General features: G+C 43.4%; 1 protein-coding gene across 7 annotated transcripts in view; it reads right to left on the bottom strand.

Moving 5' to 3' along the window:
• LOC4578049 (discoidin domain-containing receptor tyrosine kinase B) overlaps positions 1-16389 on the bottom strand; it is a 253601-nt gene that overhangs the window by 37466 nt on the left and 199746 nt on the right. For all 7 annotated transcript variants that reach the window (XR_009765848.1, XR_009765849.1, XM_061655110.1 and 4 more), the window contains 3 exons: positions 15538-15677; positions 9724-9931; positions 713-853 (listed from right to left, as the gene is read on the bottom strand). Coding sequence is in view for 5 of the 7 variants with exons in the window: in XM_061655110.1 (XP_061511094.1) it covers positions 713-853; positions 9724-9931; positions 15538-15677 (489 nt within the window). In the remaining 2 variants the exon portion in view is untranslated. The remainder of the gene's footprint in view (positions 1-712; positions 854-9723; positions 9932-15537; positions 15678-16389) is intronic.

Genomic DNA, 16389 nt, shown 5'->3' with positions numbered 1-16389 from the left:
TCATCAAAGGGAATTGATCGGACTGGACTGGCTGCCGCCCCGGACGGCTGCTTACTGTCTCCGGGGCGCATCATCGCATGCACAGCGAAAGATCAAACTGTGCCGGGGCCCGGCCAGCACGCACGGCCCAACAAACAACTAGTTCACGCCGGGGCAAAGTATGTGATAATTTGAATAATTGATGAGTCACATTAGCAATGCAAATTGGTGGAAGATATTTGATCGCACTGGTAATGTTGAACGAGCGAGCCACCATCCCTCGAGGGGAGGAGTGGGATAGAATTAAACGCCGGACGATGACGGCAAACGCAAGGTAAGTCTCTTATCCCGTCCAAAGACATTGCTTCCGTTCTGGTTCTGGAGCTAATGGGAGCCTTATTACTTGATTCGTGGAGTGCCCGCATCAAGCACAAGCTGCCCGGGCCCGGCCAACGCTTGATTGTAGTTAATTTGCAATTATTTTATGCTAAATATTAAGTAATTTCTAAGATGAATATTTGATTTGATATTGATTGGACTGCACCGTGCAAAATGGGCACAAACAATGCGGGCCCTACTGCTTTGCGGTGGCGTTCTACGGCCCCTTCCCCCGATGTGCGCGGGGTAATAAGCACTGGAAAGCAAATTGGCCTGAGAATCTAGCTAGCTGTCCGTCACCTGGTTGGCGTTTTGTTATTTGCTGCGGTTGTTGAACGGGAGGTGGTACACTTACTTTGCGTCACGTGGTTCCGTTCGCCCTTGTTGACGATGTTTATGCCGGATTCGTCGCGCTGCAGCGGATACTCGATAGAATTTTCCTGCGAGATCGAGTTCCCGTTGACTTCTTCGTCGGAGAAGTTGCCCGTCACTGGTGCTAGGGGGAGAAAGGAAGAACAAAAAAACATCGGGGGTTTTGTTAGCGAGCGTTTGTGGTAATGAATGGTTTATGATTTTGCTGAGCGTAATGGTTGGGTAATAACTTCATTTGGATGTAATATATGCACCATTTGTTACTGATAACAAATTTACAGAAAAAATTGCACCAAGAACATACTAGTTTGAATAAAGAAGATAATATTTAAATCAAATCCTTCTAATAATGAACAGGTGCCCTTTAAATTCTAGTCCTTTTCGAGCCAATAATGGGCTCGACGAACAATAACTTGACGGACATTCATTCCAAATTGAACCCGATAAGCCTGACTTGATGACAGTATCAATGAGACACCTGAATTCGTCTAATCCATTTATTATTCCATAAAATATTTGTGATTCATTGGTGCAAATGATAGATAGGAACAGATTCATTCATTATTGATACACTGAAATCGCCATAAGAAAGATTGTAAGGGGTCCTGCAATATTATCGATTATGAAGTTCCTCTCATGATGTTGTTATACTATTCAGGTTTTAGAGAATTCAAACAGTCATCCTAACTTAAAAATTAATGGGCCCCTTTCGGTTTCTAGATCGTAGACTGAAATTTTAGCCTATAAGCTGTTTGAATTGTATAGCAGTTTTCGAGCAGCTATCTAAGTGGGTATAATATACAGGTGGGATTAGCGCAAGGTGTATGCTGATGTTTATCGCTTCTGCTTCTGAATCAAGATTTTAAGAATGTTTTGTATATTCGTCAAGCTACCAGAAAGCCTGTTTGAGCAAGCCTGGTTTAAATACACTTTGATTCTAGGTTCCACCACCTGATCTCTTTAATGCACCTTGTGGTAAATGCAAACAACACCGTGTTTTGTCATTTTTTCGAGCAGATACTCGAACCTAATTCTAGCTTTGAGGCTAGAATAATCTAGACTGAATATTGCAGGCTAATTTTGTGTGTAGTTTTGTATGTAGTGTTTACGAGATTTCAGCCTTCAACTGTCAAATTCTCTATAAAAAGCTGATTAGAATCGTGAAGGGCCCCGATTTCAGAAAATGAGGTTCTGCATTGATTCACGGTCATAAAGCTGCTCAAGTGAGAATAATTACCAGTTAAAGAGGTGCAAAAATCTTTAATACAGTTTTCTTTAACATATTGATTTGAACTAGCTTAATCATAATATACTTTATTGAAGAGTTGCTCTTATCCATCATCGAGTTCTTGATTGCACAATGATTGTGACATTGGTAAGGAGATCATGTTCTTGTTCATAAAAGAGCACAAACTCCTGCAATCATCTCACATTCCAAAATCACTTCTTGATAATGTAAACAACAGTTCGTCTTCGCTCTTTATCATCTAATTTTACGTCGCATGAAGAATCTGTCGCATCCCCCAACAAGATCATGCCCCAAATCGTTCGAGGTCAAACTCCTCCAACCGTCCCGCTTCTTAAGCAAAACTTTCCACTCATGAGTGCGGGCATGGCATATGACAGGGCAGCCAAACATTCCAGAAATGGAATGGAAAACAAAATCAACGCTTCACTCATTCACACGACAGTGCGTTGCCCGCTCGCGCAAGAAAGAGGAGGCAATTAATTGCCCTCTTGCGAAGTGTATGTCGCACTCGTCAGCGATCCACCAAACGCACCACCACGGCCGCGCGCAGCACACAAAGTATAAAACGGAAAGCCATAAAAGCCAAACACGCAAATTAGCAGAAATGTGCGCTGAAATACAAACCTCGCCCCGCCGCTCTCGTCGAGAAGGAGGCTGTGAAGAGTGCATTTCGCATATCCCGGACCGGCGGTCCTTTGAAGACGCACGGTGGCGAACGTTTTCGAAGCTCGGGTAATGAAGATTGGCTCAATAATCATTCCACATGTGGCACTGATGTTGGTCTGCAAAAATCTTGCCATTAATGTGCATGTGTCTAATGCAGCGGCAAACGCCGGCGATGGGGTTTTCGTACTTAACCCCTCTAGTTCTCAGCTAGCCTCATTGGGGAGAGGGCCTTTGGCATCTTTTAAGCAGGATTAAATTTATTATCTTCCGCAAGGCGATGCCGTGGCGGACCGTGGTGGTCAACGGGGTCCATTGCTTTCATCCGTGTCCTGCTGCCGATTGGCGAGGAGGCACTGGAAATTAATCAAAAATACAGTTGCATCGGAAGCAAACGCCCAGCGCACGGTCCTGCCGGGCCGAAGAACGCCGGCTGGAATTAATAACATAATTTGATATCAAAGCCACGGGAAAATAAACATAAATTAGCTTCAAATCCGTATAATGCATGTGCGTGGCAGCCGTTGACTCGCCCGCTCGGGAGGGGCGATGATCCCGAAGGAGGGGAGGAGTTGGGAGCGGGTTAAGGGTTTCGGATTTTGATAAATTACCCTCGCTCCAGGTCGGGCGGGTGTGTTGGGATGCGGTGGCCCACGGAAGGATTGATGTAAGAGGATGCAGGAATGATTAACTGCTTCACGAACCACTGGCAGTACCTTGGACTGAGGGTGAAACCGGGGACGCGTGTGTGACGTCTTTAACCCACCATGCATTTCTTTGCGCCCACCACACACCTCGTTAGGAAAGGGTCGCGGGAGTGAGATCGGGTTGTTTGATTTATTAAATTTAATGACTTGCTGCTTTTGCTGAGCGGATCAGGGAGCGCGCGCGCGCCACCGAGCTAACTGCTGGCCGCTGGTGACATTTAGTGGCGTGAAGACGCATGTTTTCTTCCGAAAGTAAAAGTGCATCACGGCGTTCTGGCGCACCAATTACCTAGTAATGTTGAAGGCGTTGGAGATTTCTTTGAAGAGTTTTGCTAAACCGCCGTTCTTGAAATGTTTGATCAGCTCCCATCATCGTCTCTCCCTTTTTCTGCACATGTTTGTGAAGGGAGAGGCGGTAGTTGGGTAGCCGGAAATTAGGCAAGATCCTTTGCTAAATGGGGTTTGAGTGCTAAATTTAGCATTCCATGATCGTTTGCCGGTGCCGCTTCTGCTGCCGTTGACAGCAATTTATGATAGCGCTCGATTGGAATGGGACAAAGCAGAGCAGAGGGGGCGCTCGGGTCGAATGGCATGCGGGGTTGCTATGCGAAATCGGGCTACGGGTTAACAGGGATGCATTTTCTTTCCCAGCGGCGCATTGGGGAGGAGACTCTGTTTACTCTGTTCTGAACCATTTGCTGCTAAACAGAAGGCATGCCTGACGTGATTTGGAAATGGAAACAATTGAAATTGGAAGTAAGACAGAACAGGCAGTTCTGAACTTTATTCCGTTAGAGGAATGTGGTGGTTTTATAGTCGTGGAGCTGTATTGTTTCGTGGGACTACTAATTGCTTTTGATTGTGCATCGTTAGCATCACATTATTCATTAATTTGCAAACACTAAAACCCATATCTTTAAAGTAATTTACTGCGGACCTTTTGGTATAGTAGTCATGTTGTGGACCTTAACAAAAAGATGGATAATGACTTAAGTCCATCATTTGCTTATGACAGTCCTCGCCAGGTAACTGCGCCAGGTACAAACATTCGAAAAAGGTAAAGGCCGGGCTACATTGATCGTACTCGCAAGCGTAATTTCGATTTTCACTAGCGCATCTGGCGGCGGCTGGTGGAAGCTTTTTTTGGTCGTCGGGGGAATGGTCGTGTTGGTTTAATTAATTAGTTTTATCACCGTTTTTTGATGTGAAAACTGCTGAAATACTTGCACAACATATTTATCTGTCAATTACAAAGCGTTTCCAGTCCAGTTAAAGTAAAAACATGGAAAAATAACATATTTTCTGGAGCGGCTCCACATTGTTTATCAAAATGCTTCGGTCAGCCGCCGCCAGATGCGCTAGTGAAAATGGAAATTACGCTTGCGAGTACGATCAATGTAGCCCGGCCTTAATGTTTTAATACCTTTCAATGTAAAGGTTTCAGTACCAGTCTTGGAACCTATCATGAACCCATACTGATCCTGAATCGTTCCTGGAAGTTCCACGGCCAGTATGGGCTCATGATATATTCCAGGGCCAATATGGGTTCATGATAGATTCCACGACCAGTATGTGTGCATGATAGGTTCCATGAACCCTTCTGCGTCTTGGAACTTATCATGAATTCATACTGGCCCAGGAACTTATCATGAACTCTTACCGGTCCTGGAACCGATCATGTACCCATTACGGTACTGGTACCTATCATAAACTCATACCGGCCCTGGAACCTATCATGCACCCATACTGGTCGTGGAATCTATCATGTTGGCACTGGAACATATCATGAACCCATACTGGCCGTGGAACTTATCTTGAACTCTTACCGCGTTTTGGAACTATCATGAACCCATACTGATCCTGGAATCGAACATAAACCCATACCAGACCTATCATGAACTTATACCGGTCCTGAAACTGAAACTGAACCCATACCGGTGCTGGAACTACCCATGACTCCATATAAGTCCTAAAACTGAAAGTAAACCCATAAAGGATTTGGAACTGATGCTGGAACCATACCAGTCCTGGAATCGATCATGAACCCATATTGAACTAGAAATAGCTCCAGATTTCATTTATTTTCAATACCTATACCTGGAACCGTCTCTGTATCGGATTCGGAATGATATTTGGACTTGGTTCGGGTATGTTTCCGATACAATTACAATTCTAGTCGACAAACCATACCCGGTAGTAAATGTGCAGTGCAGGAATTAGCGTAGGAAAGAGAGTAGGAATTCAGCTTAGCAAGCAATTAGCGTAGGAAATTTAGTAGAATTTGTACAGTGATAAAATCGATCTTAATTTGTTCCTTACACGGTATCTTACACAGGATTGAAGAAAATCAGCTTTACAACGGAAGGAATATAGTGCATAATCTATTCAGATTGGATGTAAATGTCATAACCGTATGTCAAATATATTTAAATCCTCTTTTAATAATCACACACATTTATAGATCTACCATCAGGCATTAAATTAAGCATACGTACTGCTTCATACTTAACCAATGAGGCAGATAAAAAATATTACCAAATCAAAACCATGAATCAAACGTGCTTAATCCCACCGCTAATGCTTCGATCAATAACAATCTACGGCGCTGCTACGGGCCTTATAAACGAGCAATAAAAAATAATAAATAATTGCTCGTTTAGCATGCATTTTTCATCCCGATACGTTATTATCTAATTAATTTGCACACATACGCTGCCCTGCACGCTGGCAAAACACTCTCACGGGCAGCAAGAACGGCGAAACACCTTTCGAACAACTTCAACACTGCAAGGGCAAACACACACACATTTCAAACCGAATGGAAAAAGAAAAATAGTTTCCACTTTTCGTGCTTTGTGGCGGTACCTGAAGAAGCACAATTTGCAATAACTTATCCACCGTTGGTGATAAACGGCTCTCTCTCAAAAGCGTTCGCTCGTGTGTGTGTGTGTGTTTATTGGTGCGCAAGTATGAGCATGAATCTGAGCACATTTTTACACTGCGCTGCGAGCAGCTTTGAAGGTAGAGTTAAACCATCAACACGACCACCTTACACCCGCGGTACACAATTTACACCACCAGACCGCATGCTGCTACTACCACTGTACTTGTTCGCCAGCCAGCTGTAATGGGTCACAAACCGTCTTGACCGTCTTGGCTAGGACCCAGGGAGGGAGGGAGTGGGCTGATTGTATTTCTTCACGCGTTCAAGATGGTTCGCTTCATCACGCGCGCAGAAAGAACTGGCTGGCGCTGCGTAAACAGTGGTAAGAAAGTGTTCGCTGCATCTGGATGCACGCGGAAGGTATCAGGTACGGGGGTTTGCCCAACACAAACAGCGTCTTCAACAAATGGCCACCGATTCACACTCGAGATTGACCATCATAAATATCCGCTTTGTTATAGATCAGTTACTTAAACAACTTGGCACCACCGGTTTTACCCCCACCTGCACCGTTGCAAGCACAAATGGCGCAGCAATGACCACAGACGTACAGTTCGCGAAATGCATTCCGTCGCACGGCTGGATCCCAGAGCCATGGTGCCATGGTGGTAAATGGTTGCCACAAACAAAACAGCTCCAGAGCGGAACGGAACGGGTTCATCGTCATCCTCATGAAGCGGGACACTCTCGCTGCGGTGCGGTTTTGCGTAAAACTGGCACACGGCAGCGCCCGGACAAACTACCAGGTTTGTGTGTTTGTGTCGCAGTTGGGACTGGCAACAAGACACGAGCGCAACCATCAACCGGAGTATGACAAACAGTCGAGGATCAAACACAAATAAATAGCCAGGCCGGGTGTTATTTATGCGATCTTTTGAATAATTTCACCCTATTTATTACCATCCCGGCACAGTGAACGGAGGCCGGAGATCGTTGCATTGGTTGTCGGTGCGCTCTATTGCTGCGTTTGCTGAGGTTAGGATACGCCTGGGTAATAGATTCCGCAAAAGACTGTTTCTATCAACTCTTCGAGAGCGCGCGCGGGCTCAAACTGATTGCGAAATCATTCACCGAAAGGACAAACATTTCCCCTCCTGTGTGCCGCTGCATTGTTACAGAAATAAAACCTGCATCCTCCTCTTCAAACACACACACAATGCGCAATAGAAAAAGAGAGAGAAAGAGTGAAAGGGAGCGCTAAATTTATCACTGCAACAGAGTGAACGGAGGCTTGCAAAGATCGCTCGCGCAACGGCAACCAGACCGCGGAAGAAACATAACTTCCGTTCATTAAAATCTTGTTAAACCAACAGCACATCATTCATAGTTGGAGCCCCGTTGGGGATGGGATGGTCCTTTTTTCTCCCCTCTCCCCTCCGTGCACTGAAATGCACTCGCACACGCCGGTTGCCTTACGCGCGGTTGCACGGGGCGCGTAATGTTTGCGCAAATGCGTTCGGGTACCGCGCTAACGATGTGGGAAAACATTACCAGCGCGCCCGGGAGGTGAAATTGGTTTCGTTAGGTTTGTTTTCACAACGACGCAAAAGGGGATGGGGGTTTCAGCAAGAACGGCACGAGAGAGAGATTGCTTTTGTTGCATCTTTTCCTATTTTTTTTTGGGTTGCAAGATTGCACACGCAGTTGTTAAAAGTGTATTTATGCTGTGGCACTTATGCTTGTTGAGCTGTGTGATTGAGTTAGTTGGAAGGAATCGCTAGCGTAAGATTCACTTCTGGCGGATTACAGTATTGTTTTAATTGTCTTTTTGTAGGAAACATGTCTCCAAATTGTTTAGTAAAATTCGTACATTTTTACTTTATTTTTAGCTAACTTGCTTATCAAACACATCAATAAAGTTGTGTAATAAATAAGTAGCTAGCATATTACAATCGTAAACGTCTGTTTATCCGTTATTTGTTGAATTTCATTATTTTCTGATGAGCCTTAAATGTAATTTTGGAAAAAAATCATACTTTGTCTGCCCTTGTTTGGACATTCATATATTTTAGTTTTGAGTTATCAATTAATTATTTGATTTGAGAATGCTGTATGCTGTAGGATTTAATTAAATTTTTCAATAAGTTTCAAATTGGTTTTCACATTTTTCATTTTTTCTTCACTTATTCTGGATGGAGCTCAATTTGAATTGATTACACATGTTTTTCTGATTGGAAAAAACATATTTTACCATACCTATGTGTTATCTGTGTAGTTTAAGCGTTGTTTTCGTAACTTTCAAAGGTTACAAAAACATGTTTTTGTAATTCTTCGATTAATGAAAATAATGATGTTCAATATTTTGAACAAATAGTTTTAAAATTACCTGTTAGAATTAGAAACAAGCCATAATGTATTAAAAAAAACTCTGTATTTAAGGTATTTATTGAAATAAATGCAATTCCTAATGCTTGATTCTTCTTCTTATTCTTCTTATTTGGCACAACAACCGTTGAATGTCAAAAACCTGCCTGAACCACTAGTGGCTTTGACTTTCAGTAACTTTTTTATTACCATAGTAGGATAGTCAGTTCTACACATGTACCACGGTCCCTTCGGGGCTTGAACCCAAGACGAGTATGTCGTTAAGTCGTTCGAGTTGACTACTGTATCATGTGAGAATGGCCTCAAAGCTTGATTAAAATTTAAAATTTCACTTTTTAAAAGATACTCTAACATGTTTAACACTCATTTTCAACAAATGATAAACAAACTGTAAACGATCTATACCAACCGTGAAGTATTGTCTATCAAAAACCTTCCTTAGCACCGGTGACTCTTGCACGCATCATGCGACTGCCTCTCTTTCGCATTTGCTATAACAACATTGTTGGCTGAATACGCCCCAGTATGCGGTAGGATTTGCTGCACCGTACAGTTAATTTGATTATTTCGCTACAAATTGGTCACCAGCGTCGTCGTGTGCATGCGACCGAATCGGTGTCAGTTCTGTGGTGCAAGTTGCAACAAGAAAAAAACACTTGTTAAAAAAGAAACAAATTGCAAACAGCTCTTTAAGGACGCACAGCCAGCAACAACACCACCTCGTTAGTGGGTAGCTGCGACGCATCGCACGAATGAACACATTCACGCTTTCGTGCATCTTTCGCGTCTCGCCAATCGTGTCCGTCAAGGCGTACTGGAAATGATGAGCTGAGCTGGGCGAGTTTTGATTTGCTTATCAACTGCACTGCCCAGTGTATAGTGCATTAAATTCTAATAAAAAGATAACGTTCCAATAAGCTTGACGAGCAGAGTAGCGGAAATTCAGATTCTAATTAGAGTGTAGAGTTGTTGGTGCGGAAAGGGCAATAAACATGTTTTTTTTTTTAAATAACAACACTGTTATCTGCTTGACTTTTAAACACTGTTGCAAATGGCTTGAAGTGCCTCATAAAATCATAAAATATATATTTTTTTAATACACTTACCAGAGTTGAACGATATTTCACTCAGCATGATCCAGCGCAGCGCAAAGTAGAGATGGATCTGCACGTACCGACCTACCCGGTGGTGTAGCTTGATCGTGACGTCACGTGCATTTTCCATCACCGTGTCCGGCATGTAGGAAAACTGGACCGGCTCACCGGTAAAGTGCTGTCCACCGATGCTGAAGAACACTTTCGCGTGTACAAAAACCTGTCAAAGAGAGAGAGAGAGATAGAGTAAAAAATTTAATCAGAAATAAGTGTTTTAAGCAGCAACGATCTTAAGAAAAGATGTTCTTGATATAATGCAACAACTAAAGGCTTAAGCAACGAGCTTTTTTTTGTACTTTTACAGGAAACGTCTCATTAAAACAGCTCCGTAATGTCAATTAATCGTAAAGTGAAAGTAATTTCACGCCATGCCCTTTTAATGATGGATTTGCAGACGTCCCTATCTGGGCAAGGTGGTAATGCGAAACAGCAATCGGATTGTTTCGATCGCACAGAAGAACACACACACACACACACACAAACCTCAACCCTGAGAAGCTACTTCTTTGCAACGATTGCTCGCTAAAAACTAATTAGTGTGCACTTGTTCGTCTTGCAGTCGGGGCGATTTAAACTTCGCTCATGACATGGATGCTTTGGGAGGAGGGTGAGAATTTATTAAAAAGAAACAGAACATTGAGAGAAAAAAAAGAAATCAACAGCTTCTCTAGTATTGCCAGTGCCCCCCGTTTCCGCCATTTCCGCCTTACGCGCGCGCGGATGACGTATCGATGGCAATAAGCAGCTTATGAAACTGGAGCCGGCGTGTCATTTTCCTTAATGGCACCGGACCCGGGTCTCGGGAAATAGGGGTTCTCGGGCGTCTCGGGGCAATAAAATGGTGGCAGAAAACGCTGCACTCCAATTGGCAGGAGCGATGGAAGTGGAGAGCAGGAGATGGTGGAGAAAAAAAATCCTCGACGATCCTTTTAATTCCAATCGCTTCTCGAGCGACGTTTATTAGCACAATAAGCGTCAGCCGCGACTGAGGGAAGGAGCGAAAGAGAGAGCAAGTGGACGATAAAAACCTAACGTTGCCAATCGAATCGGAGCACTCCGATAAGGCTCCGAGCGAGGGGGGTGGGCACCGTGACGTCCTGTCAGGAGGATATAAAATTGACAGAATCCAGCAGGAGCACTGATGGCGACAGTGTAGAAAAAACAGAAAAAACACACACAGGGAAAATCTAGCATTGAGGGGATGAAAATTCCTCGTTGAAAATTAGCACATCCAGTGCTAGATTGTGTGCCGTTCCCTTTACTCTCCGAGTGGGCCAGCGGAGCAGCTATTTAACGACTTTTTCTAGGAAGTCGCCGGCAGACGGAAGATGGAAATGTCATTGCCGTTGCTGTTGCTGTTGGGACTATTGCTTGCAGCAAGTATCGTTCGCTGTGCATGAGAGCTCGCACTGGATGCAGGGACATTTTCATTTTATTAGTTTGCGACATAAAGTGGAGAATCTGTTAGAGTGTGCGCCTTTTTATTTACATTGTCACTTCATTAGCTGGAATGAAACGATCGCGCATGAGTTGGGTTTGGGGAGAAGCAATTGGGTTCACGATGGGATGAAGGGATGGGCAAGTTTGATTGAAAAGCGATTTACGGATGAAGATACCATCCGGGCGGATGAAGGATTCAACGAATAGAGTATCTACGATGCAATTAACTTACACAAAGCTCTTATTCGGTATCGATAGTTTATTGGATCTTTTATGGAGAGAATGGATTCGTCACAGGACAATAAGCTAAAAAAACTAAAACTAAAATAATGTTTGTGACATCAGCGAAGCAAGTGTAAAATAAGGTCTCTTGGTAGACCTAAAATTCTGACCCTTGTTATTGTTAGTCCTATTCCGATTCCAACTAAAACGGGACTACTAGTTGCACCCTGAATCGAAGTCGTCGGGAATAGAAGTTGTACAGAGCCCAAGTCAGATTCAGAGTTGTCCAGAGTTGGAGTCGTCTTAAGCAGGAATCTTCCAGTGCCAGAGAGTCGGCCGGAGTCAACCGGAATCAGAGTCATACTAGTGTTCGAGGTGTCTGGATTTACCCGGAGTCGGTCAGTGTTGGGTCGGCATTTAATTCCGTTTTTTTTGCCTTTTGCTTTGTGGGTGTACTTTGTAAATAGTGCTTTATTTGACTCCGTCTGTTGACGAATCCGCACGACTCCAGACGGCTCCAAATAATGCTGGCTACACCTACTTTCCTAAGTTGGTTCCAAAATTTACGGATTTGGGTCGGAGTCTACCCCGAATTTTGCACAAAAAACATCTAAAAAAACGTGCCACATAGTCCAGACTCAAATTGTCAATGGATGTAACAAACAATTTTTACGATGAGCAGCAAACATTAAACCGAAAATCATTAACCATTAACTAGGGTGATGTTACGAACTTTAATAACCGTATCATTCTTCCGTTCGGTTTGAGTATTTTCATCCCCTTTTTGAGGACGTTTTGTCTTCACCTAATTAAATTGACTTTCGCTCTTTTTTCAACCTCATTGAGCATGATTCAAACGACGGTAACGGTGGTTTTGCTTTCAATTTGAGCCCAGTTTTGGGGATCTGTTTTAAGCTGCTTGGTGATGGGTATTGGTGCACAGGAAGGATGTTTATTTTCCGTACAACTCCCAAAAAACATTGCAATTTAGGGGCCCTTTGAAATGAGCCCTTTAAAGCCATTTGACCTTTTCTTCCTGACCGCTGTAAAGGATTAGTTTTTCCTCCACTTTAAACATCTTTTATGCCGGCGCGTTTGCGTTTCAATCCGTACTAAAAATGGTGCTTTTCGTGTCTTGTGTGTCTTTTTCAAACGCGAATGCAGGACAAGGACTTGTGCTTTTCGTCCCGCAAGCGACCGCGCCCGTGTCTCCTGTACGCCCGTTCCGTTAATTATATTTTGCCGAAAATTTATTTTAACGTCTCGAACAATTAACAAGGAACTAAGTTTTATCATGAATTTTCGGCGTACCTCACAGGACGAAGGACACGAACCCGGCACTGCGCCCGGCGAGCTGCAGGAAACTTTGCCATACTTTTTTGGCTTTTGTGTTTGCGACTCTTGAGAAGCGACCTCCAAAATGTGTATGTGTTAGTTTGGGGTATGCGTTTTTCTTTTTTTTTTGTAGCTCTCCTCTGTTCCATTCAACCAGGTTGCAGGTTGATTTCTTGCTTGATTTTTTGCTTTCCGGCAGGGCAAATCTTCCAACCAACCAGCGCGCACACAAAAGTCATGAATTGGGAGGTGAACGAAAAATGGTAGTACGGTGGTGGTTTTTCTTGGAAAACAACTTTTTAACAGGCCACTGGCGGAAACTGGAACTGCAGCAGGCATAATGAAAACAACCAACAACGCAAACTGGAAGAAAAAGAGGTGAAAAACCTCGAAAATGGTACGCGAGGGCAAGGAAACGTGGGCAAAAATTTACGAGCCGAGTCCAATTATTGATACTTAGCATGTTGGCGCTAACCGGGAAAAGGTCGGTGGTTGGTTGAATGGTTGAAAACAGGACGTCCACAGTAAGCGGGAAAATGGTGCGCACGCTCTCGCTTCTGTTTCGGCACTGATAGTCGTCCCGGGACGGGTTTCTGCCATTGAAAAGAACAACCAACCAACCAACCTCCATCAACAACAAAAATAAGTAAACAAAGAAAAAGAAAAACCCCTCCAGAGCACCAAAATTTCAGTTAAGAAGATTTACCCTTCATTAGGCTGGCTGCTTTATGCTCGTCCTCGCTTCGCCGCTCAGTGCGCCATGGGTAACGAGCAATCGAAAATGATGTTGGGACCAAAAGGCGACTCTTCTAACGAGCCGGGTGGGAAAGGTGCAGCAGCAGCAGCAGCAGCCGGCGATAAGAGGTTTTGCGCCAGCAGTTATGCGTTTTGATAATTGTTTATTGATATTTCGACTGCAAAAACGGTGCTGTGCTGTGATTGCTCCGTTGGAAGCGGCTGGGGCTCATTACTTTTGCGGGTTGCCGCGGTTTTGTGGAAATAAATCATACCCAAAAATGGGACAGAATCATGCTCACGACTGCGAGCGAACTGCAAATGTTTTCCTTATCAAAATGCCATCAAAGCGATATGGGGCAGGGGCAGGCGGCTAGGGGCTAAGGAGGTGAGGTTTGACGACAGCCAGGCCGGGAAAAATAATGACTGCTAAGGGAGGTGGAGTTCGAGCGGGTTCGCATTAACATTGCTCGATTTTTTTTTGTAAAGAAAAGATGGAAAATTCAGCGTCACTTTGAAGAAGGAGTGCGTCTGTTTCCCGCCCTCCCATGTCGATTGGGACAATTTGTTTGATTTGATGTGGTGCGTTTAATGTTTCGCTTTGTAAGGGCAGGACATTCGCAGGACTTGACCGTCATTAGAACTGCCATCGGAAGGATTTTCTATTGATAGTAAATTTTAAGAAAATGGGACCCATTTTCATATTTTCCCTTCATTAATTTTGGGAACAGATGCTTAATGTATGATAAAAAAGGAGTAAAAAATAATTGTTAGGGCATTCATGAGAAGTGTACGAGATTCTGAAATGCTACCATAGAGGGTTTTTCATAATAGCGAGAAACTTTATTAACTCTTTCTTAGCGGAATCGAACTTTATGTAACGAGTATTGGACGGGTATTGTTATTGGGTAATTCTTATTGGATTCTAAATAAGCTTTTCCAAAAAGGGTGCCGTAGAGTTCACTTCCCATAACTACTTTACTTCCCTTAAGAAAGAGTCGACGAAGTGTCCCAAAATTATGACAATCTCTGTGAAAACTCTTTTGGGAACAACTCTAAAAGTACCATATTGATTATCAGTTGCATGTAATTAATTTTTCCAGGTTCAAATTGGAATCAACCAGGTTCCAATTTATTAGCAGCTTTGATTCTACTTTTTTATTTAAAGGATTTCCCTCTGTAAAAATAGCAACAACTAGGACTGCAATAACAGTTGAATTGCTATACTACGGTTTAATACAATCAACCATTCAAGACAAAGATAGTACTGGAAAAATATCTCTTTTATTTAAAATAATGAAGTGTATTCGAATGTGTTACCTGGAAACCACCAAGATTAATACACAACTCTAACGATTTGGTAGGGTCAATAATGTGATCTTGATTTGGCTATCTTTAACATCTAAAATCAATGCCTTTGCAATGAAGTAGTACAAATGCATCAATATAGGGATGCTAGTGCTCATTTGAACGGATGTATTTTGAATAGTAAATTTCAGAGACATAAAAGTCTTTGTCAAATTATGAATGATCATTTGTAAGCAACATGACATGGCTGCAATCTGATCAAAAGAAGAATTTTAAAAATCTTTTCTTTTTTTTACAAAGAATGACAATTCAAAAACTGTTTAAAAACGTTTTATTGATAAAGAACCTGCTTACCGTAAGGAGAAAGGACCACATTTATTTGAAAACTTTCAGTAATATTGAAATAATTTTAAACGACACACGGAGACATTCTAATGCAAAATGAATTATTTCGCCTTATTTTTGCCCATCTCAAGGATTGTAAAACATGCCTGTACACCGGGTGTACTGCGTGCCATAGCAACTGCCATACACAACAGCAGCAATACATGCTAGAAGCTGGAATTTAACCACACCTGGGCGACAAACGGGCCCGAACCGAACACTTAATGCGATCCTTCAATATACCACACCCGGGATGGCCGGGCACAAACCAGCAGTGGAAGCAGCAAAGCAATAGAAAACTGTATAGAAACACACACACAGACACAAACGCTTTCACCTTACCTGTACATCCTTGCTGAACATGTTGTTGGTGTGCAGCACCATGGAGCTAAAGTTACGGACCGAATCAAACTCGAACACCATCTCGACCGGTTTGCCGGCCCAGCCGAGTGAATCATTACGCCAACCGACCCAGTCGTATCCTGCAAGTGAAGAAATGGGAAAACAGAGAATGGGGTTAGTGGAATCTACATAAAAAAAGGTTTGTGGGAGGGAGGAAGTAGAGAGAGAGGAACACAGAGAGAGAGAGAGAGAGAGAGAGTCAGCGGAGGGTTTCTGGTGAGCATATTAAAATTTATGTTCCTACAACATGTGATACTTTCCAGGTATTTGCCGGCTGCCAGGGTGGAAGTAAGCGAAGAATAAGAGACACAAAAAAACCCTCCCTTTTCGCACAAGAATTCCACAGCGGGGTGGTGAATGAAAACGAATAAAATCTTCAACCGGAACAAGCGGGCTTTCGTGCTGGGGTAGGGTTAGAACCGTAATGTTCCTTGGAGCATTCCCGGAATGCTAACCGTGTTGGAAGCGACACACACGCTGCTGCTGGCTCGAGAGGTGCAACACTCTTTACTGCACTAGCACGAATGCAATCGGATGCTTCACTGTGTATGTGTGCTCCCATCTTCCCCCCAAACAGACAAACACACACATAGACACAAGGGAAAGCATCAAATCTAGTAAGCTCTTCGCTCTTTGGTTCTTCGGGAAAGCGGGGGCTGGAAAACATCCGGGGTCGCTGTGTCAGACACCGACAATCGGATCCGGTCCCAACGATTGCTGCCGGAGTCAAGTGGGCTGCAGGGTTTGCTGCACCAGAGTGGGGGGAGAAAAAAAACTGCATCATGCACTCAA

The sequence above is a fragment of the Anopheles gambiae genome, chromosome 3 (genome assembly GCF_943734735.2).
Source record: "Anopheles gambiae chromosome 3, idAnoGambNW_F1_1, whole genome shotgun sequence".
NCBI lineage: Eukaryota > Metazoa > Arthropoda > Insecta > Diptera > Culicidae > Anopheles > Anopheles gambiae.
The sequence above is the reverse complement of the archived record's forward strand: the minus strand, read 5'-3'. Positions and strand labels throughout refer to the sequence as shown.